The sequence below is a fragment of the Dunckerocampus dactyliophorus genome, chromosome 12 (genome assembly GCF_027744805.1).
Source record: "Dunckerocampus dactyliophorus isolate RoL2022-P2 chromosome 12, RoL_Ddac_1.1, whole genome shotgun sequence".
Classification (NCBI taxonomy): Eukaryota; Metazoa; Chordata; class Actinopteri; order Syngnathiformes; family Syngnathidae; genus Dunckerocampus; species Dunckerocampus dactyliophorus.
The window spans coordinates 23,657,956-23,676,295 of record NC_072830.1 but is presented as its reverse complement, the minus strand read 5'-3'; the positions used below and the strand labels follow the sequence as shown (position 1 = coordinate 23,676,295).

The 18,340-nt window shown below is 40.6% G+C and overlaps 1 protein-coding gene and 1 long non-coding RNA gene across 3 annotated transcripts in view; one reads left to right on the top strand and one right to left on the bottom strand.

The window, feature by feature from the left end:
• The first annotated feature begins 1,221 nt into the window (after window positions 1–1,221).
• unc119a (unc-119 homolog a (C. elegans)) overlaps window positions 1,222–18,340 on the top strand; it is a 24,157-nt gene continuing 7,038 nt past the window's right edge. Inside the window, exons 1-4 of one of the 2 annotated variants that reach the window (XM_054793778.1) lie at window positions 1,222–1,749; window positions 12,897–13,010; window positions 16,093–16,183; window positions 18,093–18,265. In XM_054793778.1, coding sequence (XP_054649753.1) covers window positions 1,626–1,749; window positions 12,897–13,010; window positions 16,093–16,183; window positions 18,093–18,265 — 502 coding nt within the window. In that variant the 5' untranslated portion in view covers window positions 1,222–1,625. Of the gene's footprint in view, window positions 1,750–12,896; window positions 13,011–16,089; window positions 16,184–18,092; window positions 18,266–18,340 lie in introns of both variants that reach the window. The other variant, XM_054793777.1, reaches the window with a different exon arrangement.
• The window catches only part of LOC129190954 (uncharacterized), an 18,569-nt gene continuing 1,808 nt past the window's right edge, over window positions 1,580–18,340 (bottom strand). The window contains exons 2-3 of the long non-coding RNA XR_008573116.1: window positions 10,716–10,784; window positions 1,580–7,269 (exon numbers count right to left, since the gene is read on the bottom strand). This is a non-coding gene — a long non-coding RNA (uncharacterized LOC129190954). The remainder of the gene's footprint in view (window positions 7,270–10,715; window positions 10,785–18,340) is intronic.

The window sequence follows — 18,340 nt, the reverse complement described above, 5'->3', positions numbered from 1 at the left end:
TTTAATTTATTTATAGTTATATATATATGTAAGTCAGCTGTAATAGGCTCCAACATACCTGCACGACCCTAGTGAGGATAAGCAGCATAGAATGGATGGATGGAATACATTCATGTAACAATTCACAATTCCACATGTTGTTTTTTTTCATTTCATGTATTGGTACATGTTTGCATATTTATCAGGTATACCTTTGGAGTGTTAAGTTGCTGTGTGACGAGTTTTGTGCTCTTAGTAAGACAACACTATGGGTCAGACTGTTGCATTGTTATATTTTTTCCAATGGGTTGACAAACTCGTTGTAAGTGCACTGATAGCTCGTGATTGGCTCCTGCCAAAGAAAGAGCTGCTGTTTCCTCACTGACTCACAAGCGGCACAGTATTTAAACAAATTTGTAGGAGTTCTGAAGTAAAGGAGCTGTCACAAGAACTTAGCCATAAATTAGCCGCACCGCTCTATAAGCCGCAGGGTTCAAAGTTTAAGAAAAAAGTAGCGGCTTATACACCATAAATGACGGTATGTTATTATTACCATGCCTATTGTGAGAGCATTTAAACCTGCAATAAAAGCCTGTTGTTGTGGCCATCAAGTCTAGTGCTTGTCTCACTGAACAATTACTGACACCTAGTGAATAACAAAATATGAATCATCCTCTTAATGGCCTAGCATTGTATTTGTGTCCATTTAGCCATTATTATGTTTAAAAATATACATACAATTTGCTTAAATGTGCATATACTGTATATGCATATATACCGTAAGCATAATATATGTTTGAAAACCCGTAATTGAGTGAAGCCGCAACATTTGAACGACAATGCGGGAGTGCATTTTAGGTTCATTCTGAAATGTCACCCTTAAGCCGAATATCTTTTTGTAAATTGTGTAATTCTGGGTTAATGATGTCAAATCACCTTTATCCAGATCCTCGCTAAAATGTAATGGCTTCTTCTTTGGCCCGTGCACCACGGCTCTACAAGGTTTGATTTAAATGTATAATAACTGCTGCAGAAAATTACATAAAGACTTTTGCTTGATAATGTATTACTAGTTGATGAAATTACTCGGTATTAAATACCCGTGCTGTATACGGTATATTGGGAAAAAAAAGCTGAATAGCACCATCTACTGGATTTAATGGTGCACTGCCCCTGCAGAGTGCGTGTATGTCAGATATAGTATTATAGACATGTTTACCTGAGGAGAGACAGAGAGAGAGGCAGTGTGTAAAATGGTCACAGTGTTGATGAGACGAGTGCAGACTGTCAGACGTGCACAGTGCACGCTTAAAGCTGCAGGATTTGGATTAAATAGCCTGTGAGAGAGCCGATGAGCCTCGAGCGAGTAAAGGAGGGAGGGAGCTAAGGGCTGATTTTGATCTTTTACCGGATCGAGAGGAGAAGGGGAGGTGCGAGGCGCGGAGAATGGGCTATTTTGGACCGGGGCACTGAGCCTGCTCTCTGCACGGTGGTGGTGGTGTTGTATTAAGGCAGCCTTCGACGCAAGCAAATCGCCTCCTCCGGCCACGACGACGCTGAGAGCATCGCACAGCTCTACACAGCTGCTGTCAAAAAGCTCTTCTTTCCCGCCAGGCTGCTTCACGCACAAGTGCTCCTCACCGGACATGAAAGTGCAGCAAGGCTGCAACTCATCAGACATGGGCATCCCTGTTACCACCGAGGAAGAACTGCGCAGAAACAGCGTCATCACACCCGAGGATGTGCTTGGCTTACAAAAGATCACCAACAGTAAGTATAGTCTGTTCTAACCTTGCATGTGTAATTGGCAACATGGGACGTGCTGCTGAAGATCAGCGGTGACCATCTGTGACTGATATTCCTTGTGTATTTATCCTGCAACATTTGCATTCAATTATGAATTAAGGCATGCACCATGACACCAAAACTCTGCACTTTCAGTATCCTGCACAAGGATACAGAGGCAACCAATAGGACAAATAGCATATTGTACATATGAGTTCTCTATTAGATTGGCGGAAACAATGTGACTTTACTTGTGTCCAATTGTGCATGGACACTCACATGCATCCTCACCTAAAGACACTGTAACAGGTACATAGACGAGAAGATGATTTGATGAAGGTTTTTATGCATGAATTGAGAAGTTATTTAAGGCAAATGGAACAGGAGGCAAAAACTTGAAATTGATAATATAATATTTTATATGAGTGTCAGCGAAGTACGTATTAGAGGTCATCCAAAAACTTCCGACAACCTTGTCATGTATTTATTTTTATTACATTAATTTTACATGCTGATTTATAGTGGTATTTTATAGCTTTACCTATGTATTTTAATGTGGATTGTCCCACCAACATAATTGACAACACTGGAAATGAAAGCAATTGTCCAGTAACACACATGTCCACCAGAGGGCAATGCCATTTTTCCTATTATTATCACGGCAGTGACAATCAAAGATGTTACCCCATAAAATTATTGTATTGCAATTTACATTGGTCTGTTTGGATAATTAGATTTGAAACAGACACCCTCTAATGTTTGTGCTGACGTTAGTCATATAATTAATGATGTAGTACTTACAGAAATATCACTGCAACTAATAATATTCATTGTAAAATAATAATTGATTAATAAAATGACTAAAACAGCTATGTGATGGCCTATAATATTCAAATTGCAATCCAAGACCATTATAAGTGACTTTACAAGTCTATTCCTTGGTTATTGGCTTTTTTACTTATTTTGTACTTTATTTTTTTGAAATGCTCATGAATTCTCCAAAACGCTGTTCCACCTGACCTGGGATACCTCATCTGCTCAGTGGAAAAGGTTTATCAGGGCGGTATCAGTGAGTTAATACCTAAATCAGTCATGATGGTGCAGTAATCTCTAGTCATCACTAACATGTAATCTGGATTACGTCAGGAGGTCTGAAACACCACGGACATGACACACCACAGGTACTTAATGATTCCACTGTCAAAATGTAGGAATTGCTTTATTGCAAAAATAATACCCAGTAAATGTTATACTGTACTGGTCAGGATAGTTTTCACAACTTGTCAGAATGAATGTCTCTTTTACTCTTTAGGGATGTTGGTCCTCCTTTTTGAGGTATCAATTTATCCAGTGGAGGAGTTTGCTTGTCCGAAATAATGATCCAAGGAGCTAAATTTTATATCCCTGGTGGACTCACCGAAAACAAACAGATCATAGAGGAGGGACCTGACAAAGAGTATTTCAGAAGGTTCCAATGATGACTGACAATTTAGGATAGAGTTTTCCCTTGCCTGGTTGTGGGCCCCACTCTGGAGCCAGGCCTGGTGGTGGGGCACAATGGCGAGCGCCCGGTGGGCGGGCCTGCACCTATGGGCCCCAGCCCAGAGAGGCAAGGTGGGTTCCCCCTCCATTTGCTCTCACCACTCATAGGAGGGGCCAAAGACATCATGTGCAGTGTGAGAAGGGTGGTAGCTAAAAGCAGGGACCTTGGCGGTCCAATCCTCAACCGCAGAAGCTGGCTCTGTGCACGTGGAATATCACCTCTCAGGTGGGGAAGGAGCCTGAGCTGATGAGAAGTTGTGACATAGTTCAGACATAGTCTTGGTTTGGCAGATTGGGGCAGATTGGCAGATTGGGGTGGTGGTTCCGCTGTTTGAGAAGGGGTACCGTAGGGTGTTTTCCCACAACTGTGGTATCAGACTCCACAATCTTTAACAGTAGATTCTGTTTTATTCGCCAATTTCACAATTACGTTAACGTGGAAATTATCGGACCCTATACACTGTATGGCCGTTCGCCCCTCTCCAAAGTTGGTATAGTCCCACGCACTCTACTGCAGATGTCCTCCTCATACAAAATGACACCCATGTTTTATAATCAATGTCATTGTTCCTGCTCCACCTTGTGCAGTAAAAAAATAATAAAGAAAAATAAATAAAGAAAAATAATAAATCTCTTAGGAAGTGATGTAAACAGGCTGAATCACAGATGAGTAAAGAGCAGTGTGGCTGCTGGCCGGTATTGGTCTGAATATAAGGCTTTAATTTAAGATGGTTTTATATTTAGAGTTATATTTAGGCACTAGAACAATTATTGCCAATTAAGGGTACGTGTACCCCTAGTGGTACGTGAGAAAATTGCAGGGGGGGTGTGGAAACATTTAATTTCCAAGATGATAAGTAAATATTCTCAGTCATTTCATATTAAGCCAATAAAGACAATAAAATGGAACATGTGAGCTACACTTAGTTTCCCCAGGGAGACAATAACAGTTGTGTTACATTCTACTTTTGGAGAATTATCACCACGTATGAGTGAGGGAGTACTCATGGTGTGGCAAAAAGGCTCTGGTGGTACACAAGACAAACAAGGCTGGGAAACACTGGTCTGCAAACGAACAGGTGCCACCACAACTTCAACCAAACAAGTCAGCTTTTCCTCTGGAGAGATGCAGTTGTGGCACAGACGTGCTGGAAAACGCGCTGGGTCTTATTACAGGTGTTGCTCCTTTAGCACGGTGAATTGGCTCCGGACCCGGCCGCGATAAGTGAATTTCCGCAAAGTAGTATACAATATTAATAAAATGAATATTTTTGTCTGCGATTGGCTGGAAACCAGTCCAAGGTGTACCCAGCCTCTCACCGAACTCAGCTGGGATAGGCTCCAGCATACCCCCACGACACTCATGAGGATAAGCGGCATAGAAAGTGGATGGATGAATATTTTCTTAGTTTATGGCGGTTTAAATTCAGGTTTTAACATTATTAGAGCCCTGTAGACATGAATTTACACCCTTATAGTCACTTTTACACTCCTATTATTCTTTGTTAACATCACATTGCGCAAGGCTACGGGATCACTGCAGGGACATAAGAGACGGCCACAGAAAAGCAAGCTACAGAGCTAACTAGTTAGCCTCTCCAATTTACTTGTTCTAAACTTAAGAAAGTGTTTCAAACGAAGTGGGGAAGAAGGAAAAAAAAGCCAAAACCCTACCACTTCCACATGGAATGAGAGGAGAAGCTTTTTTTCATTCAATCTCAGCCATGGCATGTCGGCTGGCCTCTCTGGCTCGGTAGCCAGTCTGCATGCAGTGTGAAAGGTAATATAATCTAATGTCATGTCTCAGAACATTACTGATGCCTCTCTCATTACTGAGAGAGATTGTTGATTATTACACTGTTTTGCAGAATACCAATGCCACAATCCTTCCACCTTGCGCTCTGAGTGCATTTCTAGTTTTACCATAGTTTTTTTTATGGCTCTCAGTTGTTTTTCTGCATTTCTGACTTAGGTTCCAATGTACATCATGTTTTTCCAAACAGACAATTGGCCTCATTCAACAAGAACTCTTTTTCTCAAAGTTGCGAGAGTAGGTATGCTTGGGGAAGCAATTTGACTGTTTCAGTCAAGAGGAGAAGAATGCAGATTTGCCATGTACACAACTTGTATATTTGTGTAGTATTTTATTCAAGGAAACTTATTGGAGCCCACGGGGATCCAATATAATTTTAAAACCCCTGAAATGAGCAGGATAGGACCCATTTAATTGCTTTAATACAAGTCCGAGACATGACATCTACAAAAAAGGAACACTTCGGGACTGAGGGAGAAACACTAGGGACGGTATGCGAGTGGAAAATACTAGAGTTGAAATATTTAATTGTCTTTTTGTACAATTCATCGCAGAGTGCTACAGTTTTACTGTGTCAAGGGCAGGTTAATATATTACATTATTTAAGGTCCTCTTTGCCAGTATGGCGTAAAATCTCTCTTGGACAGAGACAGGCTTTCTGCTTGCCCTTTTTCAGAGTATATCTGATAAGTGCTGCTGGATAGAGAAAAGGAAATACTGCATGCAGTATGCACAGTACCTATCTGCTACCATGTTGAGGGTACATGACACTTTTCTTACAGGAGGCAGACGTACAGGTAGCCTTATATACGACTGTCACCAACAAAACCACAAAGTATTTTAGCCATCCAAAGAAAAAAAGAAAGAATACCAACGGTATGCCCTAGTGCCTACAAGTGAGAGATAAAGCGGCTTGCAATGACATACTCAAATAACACTGGAAGTTTACTCAAATATGCCTCATAATTACAATATATTTAAAGTATGCTTCTTCTGTATGAACAGAAAATTGTTATATTACAAAATACTATCTATAAACAAAGACCCAAATTACAAACAGTTCAAGAACCGTCACAAAAATGACTCCTAATGCAGAACAACACAGAAAATCAGAGGTCAAATGCTTATTAAGTGTTGGGATGGAACCAATATTTTTGGGAAAAATGTGCCCTCTCAAAGTCCAATTTAATGGCCTAATGAAAAACAATGAAAACCAGGACATTTTCATCACGTTCTGAAAAAAAAACAAAAAAAAAACAGGACGGTCAGGACAGGATGTGAAAACAGGATGTGTCCTGGGAAAACAGGACGTTTGGTCACCCTATGTTATTCTAAATGTGAATGCACTGAATGTGCACTGAACCGTTTAATGGTAGCGTCATGATAATGTCACCAGCTGCCCCAGACTATGGATTGTTGTGAAATGAACATACACCTGCACTCAGCGGATGATGATGAAGATGATGATGACAGGAAAGTCCGACAGAAGGGAATGTGTTATGTGAAGTCAATCCCTGCGTCTGAAAGTCTGTAATTCTATGCTAATCTGTGGGATTAAAGAGCTATATGTGGCATCTCACTTGCTCTTTAGGAGCGTGCCTTTGGTTACATCCTGTGTGTTTCCGCAAATCAAGTAATGGATGGGTTATTTTTCCTCTCAATGTAATTATGTTTACTCAATGCAATATGAACACAAATCAAATTCATTGAAGTCAAATTCATTCATTCATTCAGCAGAGCATAAACATATGTTGCATGCATTTGATTTGCTGCTAGCTAGTGCTAGCAGAAAGAAAAAAAAAGACAAAAATGTTTGCTTTTCCTCTATGGAAGGACGTCAGTGACATGCACTTTCCAGCTCACGAACGCCTCCACCGCTTCAGGAGGCAACATTTCTGTGTATTTTGTTGTCCGATTAGCAAGAATAATGACGTCACAATTACATTGACATTACACAGGCTGTAAATGTCATGGTGTATAATGCATGTTTCTGCAACGTCATATTATTGGCGACATGCAGACAAATTGGGAGGCCCCATAAGCCAACTCAGTGTGCACTCAGACGGTAGGCAGGGTTTGGTCACTAACCTGTGAAACCGCGCTCATGGTGGCCTCACCTGAGGTTTCGTCCCTGTATTCGACCAGGAAATCTGCAAATTCAGCGATTTTTACTTTAACAAATGTACGTAAAATACGTAAAATACATTTACAATACAGCTCAATGGACAAATGGGGGCTGTGGGGGGTGCTATGGGGTGGGACGTGGTCTCGCTTGCGGGAGAGCGTGAGCCAGGGTGAAACACCTGTCCGTGAAGTGGTGAGAGTAGAGAACCAGTGAGTGTGAGTTGGGTCTTGAGCTTTTCCAAAAACATTGATGCCTTACTGCAGTTTAGATACATGCAAGAACTAGGATGGTTTCAGCTTTCAAGAATTGTGTGTAGATCTTTGCAACGTGGGGCCGTGCATTATCATGCTGAAACATGAGGTGATGGCCGTGGCTCAATGGCACAACAATGGATCTCGTCACGTTATATCTGTGCATTCAAAATGCCATCAATAAAATGCGTCTGTGTTTGTTGTCCGTAACATATGCCTGCTCATACCCATCTGCCGCCATGGGCCACTCCACAATACGCAGTGAGGAAACCGATGTGTTTACTTTGTAACTTTGTACTTTGTAAAGGAATATAATCTGCGGAGGCACTTACAGATGAAACATCACAACTTTGATATATATATCCATGGAAATCCTTCTTTATTTATTTATTTTTTATTAACAATACCATCTCGCCCTCACAGTGTCTGCAGAGAAAAATGCTGGCTTTGTAAAAAATGTTTAAAAAAAACTATGAAAATATTGACATTGATATCAAAGCTGCCATCTAGTGTACATAGAAGTCTCCATGTAAACACCTTCATCAACTCCTTGAAGTGAAACACCTCATTTACATAGCGCCACTGCCTCCCTAGCCCGGAATTGCCTTTGATTTGCTGCTGCACACCACGTTGAGCAGAGCAGCCAGGTGGATGAAGGCAAGGAAAAAGCTAATTCAGCTGCCATACATATCATCAGGGTTGCTAGGTGACAACGCTAAAGGAAACCAAGTACCGCTTTTTTCTTTGTGTTAGTTTAGCATTACATAGTTACACCTTTATGCAAAACGGTTTGTTGTGTACAATAGGACACACACACCAAATGACCACTTCACTGGATACACACTGACTGGTTCAATACAAAAGTTGTACAGGTATCCAAAATTCTGAACCTTCAAATGGTGCTCAGCAACGTTCAAACGATCCAAAAACATAAACCCATCCATCTTCTATGCCGCTTATCCTCACTAGGGTTGCGGTATGCTGGAGCCTATCCCAGCTGACGTTGGGCGAGAGACAGGGTACGCCCTGGACTAGTCGCACAGCAATCGCAATCGCAGGGCACATATAGACAAACAACCATTCACACTCACATTCATGGACAATTTAGAGTCTCCAATTAACCAAACATGCGTATTTTTGGAATGTGGGAGGAAACCCACAGGGGGGTTTTTGCAAACTCCACAAAGAGATGCCCAATGGAAATTCGAACCCAGATCTTCCCGATCTCCTGACTGTGTGGCCAACATGCTAACCACTAGGCCACCATGCGGCCCTAAAAACATAAACACTTGGCCATACTATTTATAATATGGGCATCCCGCTCATCTCTTTAAAAGCAGACATCCCTCAGGTGTGGCTCCCCTGGAAGCATGGCAGGTATAGACATCGAGGTGTGTGCTCTTGTTTGTGTATTTATCTGTTAGTATGCAGGATTAGGCAAAGATACCCCCCCGCCTCCCTCCCTCTATGTGCAGCTCCTCGGAGTCTTCGGAACGAAACTGAACGAAAACCAAGGTACCACTGTATATCGTTCACTGAATAACAATTATTGAAACAAAAGGATTTTGACAACCCATTTCGAGGACTTTTCAAGATGACTGCCTTCCGAGAAAGCATATCAGTGCTCTTTTTCCATGCTCCTGCACACTCCCAACACAAACTGATTTATCAGTCAGCTTTTACATTGTAATCCTTTTCTCGCCACACAGCACACATCTAATTTTGTTGTCACAAGTGACTGTGAGAAAAGAGCAGACCGTAACTCCAAATGTCTGCGAGGCAGCACAGTGAGCTGCTCTGCGGGTACATTCTTCATCCTGAACACCGTTTTTTGTTTTCTCATTACAGAATTAGGGCAAGGGAATTATGAACAATGTTTTTTTACGGTAAAATGTGTGGGTCGCCAACATCTTAGGCAAGGGGTATCACTGCGGGGGGCCACTTTCATACATTTTGTACATTAAATATGCTAAAACCAATCATATGTAGGGCATAGAATATGGATATTTGATGAAAACATTTACATCTTATCTTTTGTGTCATAGGTGACAAAGCAAATATAGTTAATGGTATAATAACGAATTAATAATTGATATAATTTTCAAATATGTAAAAAAATGAGCTGCAGGATGGACGCTGCAGGGAACCTATTTTGTATTTTTAGTGTAATTCTGCTAATTCTGTATGACCTTTACTTTTTATTGTGTCAAAATGATTGCTTTGAAAAAGTTCATTAAAACAATAAAATCAGTGGTGGACTTTTGCACAGTACTACTACTACTACTACTACTATGGTTTCAGAACTAGCTATACTGTACATTAATTTGTTGGTAAAAATCATAATAATCAAATGTAGGCGTAATTATGTAATGATATGATGAGGAGACTAAACATGCAAATGGATTATGGGGGCTGGACGAGGCCTGCAGTGTTCTACACACGGTGTTAAGTATAGAAGAGTCAGCAAAAGCTTATGATTTGGATTAGCGCCCCCAATTAAGAACACTGAGGCAAACATGATGCTGGAGATACAACTTGATACAACTTGCCTGATACCATTCTGTGTGAATACATTTTTAACAGATGCATTGTTCTATAAATGCTTCAGGTTATCATGCAATGAACTCCAGTGTTGAGACTTGTGTGATCCTGCAGAAGTAACACAGCCCAGAAGAAGACTTTACAGTCTAGTCTCTTCAGTGGCGGGCGGTGCATTTGGTACCAGGGACTTAGGCAGGCGACTAGAATTTCTCTCAGCAGACACTGTCGGGGCCAGTATTGTTAAAAAAAAAAGACAATAATAAATATAGTCCTTCATTGCAATTTACCATAATTGGGATTTGAATCATTTTCCCCCCATACCAAGCACCAGCATCGTTACCAACTGTAACATTCAGCCGCTCGTAAAATAAAATGACATTATTGATAAAGCAAGACACCTACTTAATCCTTTATCTTCAAATACATAATCATTGATACACCTGACTTACATTTCTTCTAGTAACTTCATGCATTATGTCACTTCCACCGGTGATCAGCAGTGCTTTTAAATTTGGTGCTCAGCCAAATGTAACGAGCGTTAAAGGAACGGCTCGGTGATAAAGGGTTCAGACAACGCCAAACCGCTACACTACAACATCATCTGGAGCAGTTCAGAATCAATATTTATCTAAAAGCACGACAAAAACGTAAAAGGTATAAATAAAAGACATCTACTCACCAGAGATGTCAACTTCTCCTCTTCAGTCAGCCATTGTGGGCGTGACTTGGCTTGTCAAACACTTTTGGTCTGAAAAAACAGAGGACGGGAAAATGCTGACGTTATTGTAGGCCAGCGCTGTGAAGCGAATCAGAAATCTGATTTGTTAAAGAAGCAGCCCAATTGCTGATAGTATTTAAGTGACATGGGCCAGCAATTCGGATTCTGAAGGCCCAGAACAGATTACATTGACATGGCAACACATAGAAGCTGAAATCTGATTTGACATAAAAAGCCAACATACAGAGAGAGACACACTACAAAAGGAAGATAATACTGTCATGAATAAAGTAATACAATTTCATGAACAAATACTACAATGTAAATTGTAAATGTAGGTCAGTGCTTCTGATAGTGTTTAGGCCAGCAAAGAAGGCCTTGCTGGCACTGAAAGCACACCTCTGAGTCTCTTCGCTGATAAGCTGCTCACGTGCCCCCCTCCAAAAGTGGTGCAAGAGGCCGTTGCATCAAAAAAAGACCTCTCTTAACCCTCTTACAAAGTTTTTCGAGGGCAAAATAATAGAACCTTTGTGGTTTTTGGAGCTTTATGAGGAAATCTCAGAATGGAGCATGAGATGTTTTAGCACCTCGCTTCTATTTAAAGCAGCATTTTAGACAAAAGAATCAAGACGTAATGGAGACAGAAAATATTTAAAATGACAACGGCAAAAATAATTAAAAGAGGATAAAATAAATACTGATTATATTTTAAGTGTCCATTGTCAGTTTGATGCTATTTCAGTGGTCTTACACTGTTTTATTTCAGTCAAATAAGTTTAATACATCCTAGTGAGGATAAGCGGCATAGAAAATGGATGGATGATTGGAAGTTTAATACATTTGCACATGTTTTGGTCTTTACCTAAATTACAATGATTCTAACTACTTTGCACGCTATTGCAGTACATTAACAAGGATTTCATTTGATATCCTCAAGTAGAGGCCTCCACTCTATTACACGCCGTGACTGCACTTTAAAAAACACGGCACCTTTTTTCCCACTAAAGAAAACATAACATAAGGTAGTATTATAAAGAAACTGTAATTACATTTATTTTATATAATTAAATATATAATTTATATAATTATGTATTTTATATTTTCATAGCCAGCCAGCCAGCATTGGAAGAAATACAATACTCGGTATATTTTAAGCAGCATTTGGTTAATTAGAAACTCAAAATTGTCTATAGCTGTGTTGTTTGTCCATATGTTCCGTGTGATTGACTGGCGACCAGTCCAGGGTGTACCCCGCCTTTTGCCTAAAGTCAGCTGGGATAGGCTCCAGCTCACCCGCGAGCTTGAACACAATAAGCGTCAGAAACCGAATGAATGAGCTGCGAGGGAAATTTATTGAAGCCATTTCTACACAGTGGCATTGAATTGCAATGAGTATAATATAGTATAGCACGCTATTACACTATTATAGGTTCAGTGAACATGTTGCAATTGCTGCTAATGTAGTGGCATGCAAACACACATAGTCCAGTGTATTAGCCAAAATAGCTAGCTTTAAATAGCCAGCTCTAAATAGCTACAGAATAGTGTGCTTTACTTTATTAAAACCTCTATAAATATCCGCAAGCAGGTGGCAAAATCCTATGTGGGCCATCTGCTCTTTAACCCCCACAAATAGTAGACCATGCAATGTGTGTGTGTGTACATACAGGTGCATACACACTGTTGCTTCCTTGTGTGTTATATTTGTGTTTTGTATGGTTTTGTCTTTAAGTGCTGCATGTTTAATTATTTATACGGTCAAGTGTATTACGTAACATTGGACTGGTAACATAGACTTTCCAAGGTGTGTGTGTGTGTGTGTGTGTGTGTGTGTGTCACTGGTCAGTCCATGTGATGGTAAAACACAATAAGCCTCTTACATTTAATCCTCCTCCCATGTTGACAAAGTAGCATCTCACACACACATACACACACACATAGTATGGCTGTCAAAGGAGTCCAGATTTTCTCCTCTGTGGACCAGACAAAATGTCCACACAAAAAGAAAAGCCCACTCACTAAAAGGTGGGATGTCAAGGGTTGTGTCGCACAAGCACACAGTACATACTGTATGTGTGGGGTCAACACTCCGCATTACATTATAGTGTATGTCAATGCAGTCCTTTTTCCTTTTTTTTTCAGACTACCTTTGTTCTCCAGAGGAAAACGTCCACATGATCGACTTCACCAGATTTAAAATCCGTGATATGGAGACAGGGACAGTCCTGTTTGAGATCACCAAGCCTCCAATACCAGGTCAGCTGAAAACCTGCAAACCTGCAAAAACACCACAAAGGGAACATTTGTTTTGTGACTTTTCACTTTTTCCATGTCCCTCAGCACTCGTGTACCATACTCTCTTTCTACTACTGTTGATCCTTCATGGTCGGAGATCGCAGGGTTTAGAACGGCGAGTAATTGATACGTCCCTAAAATGGTCTATTTTTGTCACACGGCTGGCTCCACCCCCTCCGAAACCCACCTGCTAACTTGGCGTTGACCTTGTCCTCCGATTCTGGATCAACATTTGCAATAAAAGTCACAGTTAAAATTGTTAGCTTCGATTCACATCCAGAACTCTGCCCTTCTCTCTTCAATTACCATTGTTCACTTGCAACACAATCCAGGTTTAAGCCCTAAATATGCCTCACACGCAAGTATAAAATGTATAGGTACTCACCACGAATGAATGTTAATGTAAGATGATCGATGAACAGATGCAGTACACAATTATGGTGCGTTCAAGGACCGCCGAACAAATGATGAAAAAACATCAGTGAAGCATAAAGACTGGACTGGACTGAATAAGTGGTACTGTATATGTATGATGTACATTTGACCTGTATTGTAACATCATTTATAAATTGTTATCGACTTATGGTGAAAGAAATGTGTTTTCTGTAGAAAAATATGGCCTATTTTCGGAGAAAAGAGATTATGTATATATATATGGATATATAGTTAATATTTTATATATATATATATACACATATATATATATATACATATATATATACATACATACATATATATATACAGTATATATATATATACATGTATCTTAGGGCTGTCAAAGTTAACGCGTTAATATCGCGTGTTAACAGTTTCCTTTAACAGGACTAGTTTTTTGACACGAGATTAACATGCACAAATCCTGTTTGACCCCTGGCCCACACTGTAGTTTGAGGAAACGCAGCGGCGTGGAAGCTGATGTGAAGCCAAAAGCAGGCGAGAGTACCCAGCGTGCTAAAAAATATGTGAAAATTTGTGAAAGTGTCAAATGAATGGGAGTCAATGGGTGAAATATTGAGCAGAAATGGGGAAAGAAAGGGTATTTTGAATGGTAGGTTTAGCTTCTAGGTAGGTTTAGATGCCTCTCTCGACAAGACCAAAGTTATTTGTGTCGCTGTGAGTCGAGTGGTCACGAAGTACGTATATATACTTTTTTTTTTGTTACCAAAAATCTGCACATTTTCATTTTTTGCTTATGAATGCTTGATTTAGGCAAAAATGTGTAACATTTGCTTAAATATGCTTTTTTAATTTTTTTTTAGTAATAATAAGCCGTATTCAACCACGAAACAGCATGATTTATTAATGAATATATTTTTGAAAAACCATGATAGAGAGAAACTGCGAAATTTGAAACGTGATGCGGCGAGGGACGACTGTAAAAATTAGCAAGTTGGCTACAGGCTACACTGTGTGGACAAAAGTATTGGGGCGTTTTGTTGTTCCTCCTTTACAGCTGTGACAGCTTCCACTCTTCTGAGAAGAATCATCCAAGCATGCGTGCATATATGGACCTTGCATTGTGCAGCATATGTTTTGCTAAGATTAAATAAACAGCTAAGGACTCTCGTCCAATCCATGAATTGATGACGAGCTGTGTCCCGATACTTTTATCCACACAGTTTATTTTTCCTTCTCTTCTCACATTCTTCTTATCTTGACAATGCTTGTTGAGACTGGCCTTAAGTATCACAAAAAAAGCCAAAGCCAACAGTAAAACAAACACGCATTAATCTTTTATTGCTCACTGTGCTGAGGTCTCATGAGCAGCCCTTGAGTTAGCCAGTGGGAGCCAAGCCCCCATGAAGACAGTCAATTCATGAGTCTGTGGCCAACATTCATCCATTATTTTAAGGTACATTCCTTGAGGGACGGTGCAAGTACAGTGGAACGTCGGTTTTCGTCAAAAGGTCAGGCAAGAAAACAAATGTAAATCCACTTAATCCATTCCAGACAGCCAAAACACATTTTAGAGAGAATAACCACACTTTTACATGCAAAAAACAATTCATATAAATGATGAATTCAATGACTAAATGAACATTTAACTTGGCTTTGCCTTTCCTGAAGACTAGCAAACACAGAGTTGAGTGGACGGTGAGAGCCGAATACTTGCTCACTTGACTGTTATCGCAAACAACAGCTAAAATCATCATTTCCCACTGGCTCACAATCTGTAATGTTTCTCTCCTAAACCGTTTCCCCTGCAACTTTGACATTACTGACCTATTGTGACTATTGTGCTACCTCCGTGCTTTGCTACGAATTCTTTCCTGAATTGTGTTCTGGAACTTGAGCTTTTTGGGTTATTTTGTAGCCGTACTCAAAAAAAAAAGAAGCACAGACTAGTCGTCAAAAACACGCCTCATCAGCACAGGGCTCACAGTGCTTGACAGGAGCAAGAAAAGAGCCGGATATGGAGTTGTTCATCGTTCTGCGTGCATTCTATGAACAAATATAAATAAGATGATTAAAGCCGTAATCTGTCTATACTGTCCCAACTCTACAAGAACCACTATCTGTTCTTCACCAGTGCGTGGGTGCTTTGTTTGCGCACTCAATTCCAGGGAATGATACGCGGGCAGACGGACTAGTTTGCTCGATGCACTGTGTGTACGAAAACCGAGACATATTTTTGGCAATAATTTTCAGCGAAAACCAGGGCGTATGAAAACTCAGGTACCGCTGTATTGTTATGATTGAAAAAGAAGACTTAAACATCCATGTAGTGTGACGCCTGGTGAGAGCACATCAACAAAAGTAAAGTGACTATTTTTACCTTGAAACGGTCTCTTGTGTCATGTGTTGTTCGCCATCCTGTCCCTTGTCGTAGAGACCCCCACACAAAGCTCAAACTGCTTGTGAGGTACACTGACCAAGTCTTACATCACATATAACGTCATGTGTGACATACAGGGTTTTGACTTTTTGGATTTCTTAAAATGTTGGTCAAATTACCTTTGGAAGTTCCATTGTATTTAAACAGTTGATGTGCTTTCGAAAATCTTTCTTTTGCTATGATTTATTTATTTTGCTTTTTTAGCAGGGGGCAGAAAGCACTGTGACCCCAACGCCGGACGCTTTGTACGATACCAGTTCACCCCAGCCTTCCTGCAGTTGCGGCAGGTCGGAGCCACGTAAGTCAGCGTTCTGTTTGTGTGAGACACGATGGGAATAAAGAAGAAAAACGGTAAAAGAGTACGGGAGAAAGAAATCAAACTGAATGATACACTTGTGTGCTCAGTCCTGCTGCTCCAAAGAAGAGTCAGACAGGATGTAGGAGGTTGCGTGGGCTGACAAGTGAGAACATACAGAACAGGCAAGCTGTCAATGTTGGTCAATGCAAAACAACTACAAGTTTTTAGCACACACTCACTGGCCACAATATCAGCTCCAGTATCCAGTATCACAAATAAACGCCGTAACGCAGGACGTCTGAGGAGATGAAGGGGCTCTAGAATGGCGGTAAAAGCATCCGCACGATGATCTTAAACAAAATTAACCTAATGAGGACTGTGCTTGCTTGCTTCAAAGTTTCCTTTTACTAGCAATAAACAGACAAAACTGTTTTGAATTAACAGCACAATCTAAACATACCAAAGCAACAGAAAAACATAATGAGAGGTATTCATTAGGTGAGGGTGATACTACAAATTTTGGTATCAACCTGATACCAAGCAAATACAGGGCAAGCATTGCTGATACCGATACTTGTCACTTGAGATTTTTCAAAATCATTGAATGACTTTGTGGTTTTTCCTTTAATTTGTCGATCATCAACAAACTTATTTGTGAAGAATTTAAGAAAACATAAACAACAACAATATAAGACAATGTAACAATATACAACATAATAAAACTATACACTTTTATTAAATACAAGTGTTGGAGCAAAATACAGTCAATATCGATCCGATATTGATGCGAAGGCCTAATGCTAAAGAGTCATGTCGCAGATGCACTTCACATCTATTTTTTTAAACACTTTTTGTCCTCATTTGGGTTGCGGGGGAGCTGGAGCCTATCCCAGCTGACGTCAGAGCAAGACGCCGGTCAATCGCAAACAACCATTCTGGCTCGGCATCTCCAATTAGCCTAACATGCATGTTTTTGGAATGTGGAAGGAAGCCGGAGCACCCGGAAAAAACCCACACAAACACCACATTCCACACAGAGATTCAAACCCACATCTCCTGACTGTGAGGCAGATGCGCTAACCACTACGCCACCATGCACTCCACCATGCACTTCCTTGCTAACATTGTGACAAGTGTAAAAATAAGTTAACCACTGTCAAACTGTAAAATGTAAATTATGTAACACTCTGTAATTACTGTATTCTTTCTTTCTTGACACCCATTTGGAAGCTCATTCTTCTTTTGGAATAAGTGCTGCAAAAAAGAAAAAGAAAAAGCAAAACACTAACATTGAGTCACGTGTCACGTGAACTGAGGCACACTGAGGGCTCAGTTAAGATGCTGATGACATTATGCATGACATCATCCATGACAGTGGTCCATCCTTTGGAATACATTTTGGTAAAAAGCCAAAGAAAAAGCAAAAACATGCACAAAGGTAATCACGATTCATGTAGCTTAAAAGAAAGGGCAATTAGACGGTTCATGGATGAAATGTGTGACAACGTTTTGTGCGGCTAGAGACGTAATTTTGTTGTGATGGCACAGTGGGACATATGGCTTGCACGTCTGTCTCACAGACGAGTGGGCCTGGGTTTGAATCCAGCCTGGACCTTGTGTGGGTTTTCTCCGGCTACCTCATTATCCTCCCACATCCCAAAAACATGCATGCTCAGTTAATTAGAGACTCTGAATTGTCCATAGGTGTGAATGTGAATGGTTGTTTCACTATATGTGCCTGTGACTGACTGATGAACAGTCCAGGGTGTACCTCTCCTCTCGCCCCAAATCAGCTGGGATAGGCCCCAGTTTAGGATAAGTGGTACTAAATAACCTGATGAATGAAAATGCAATGAGCATTTTTGAAAGCTGCTAAGCGTTGAACAGATCCTCTTGTATGTGTGTGCAGTGTGGAGTTCACGGTGGGCGACACGCCCATCAACAACTTCCGTATGATCGAGAGACACTATTTCCGTGACCAGCTGCTCAAGAGCTTTGACTTTGAGTTTGGCTTCTGCATGCCCAGCAGCAAGAACACATGCGAGCATATCTACGAGTTCCCTGCGCTGTCAGAGGACATCAGTAAGCGCAGTCACATGCTTCACATGCATCTGTATCACGATATCACCATATAAATCCCATTCTCTTGTGTTCTCT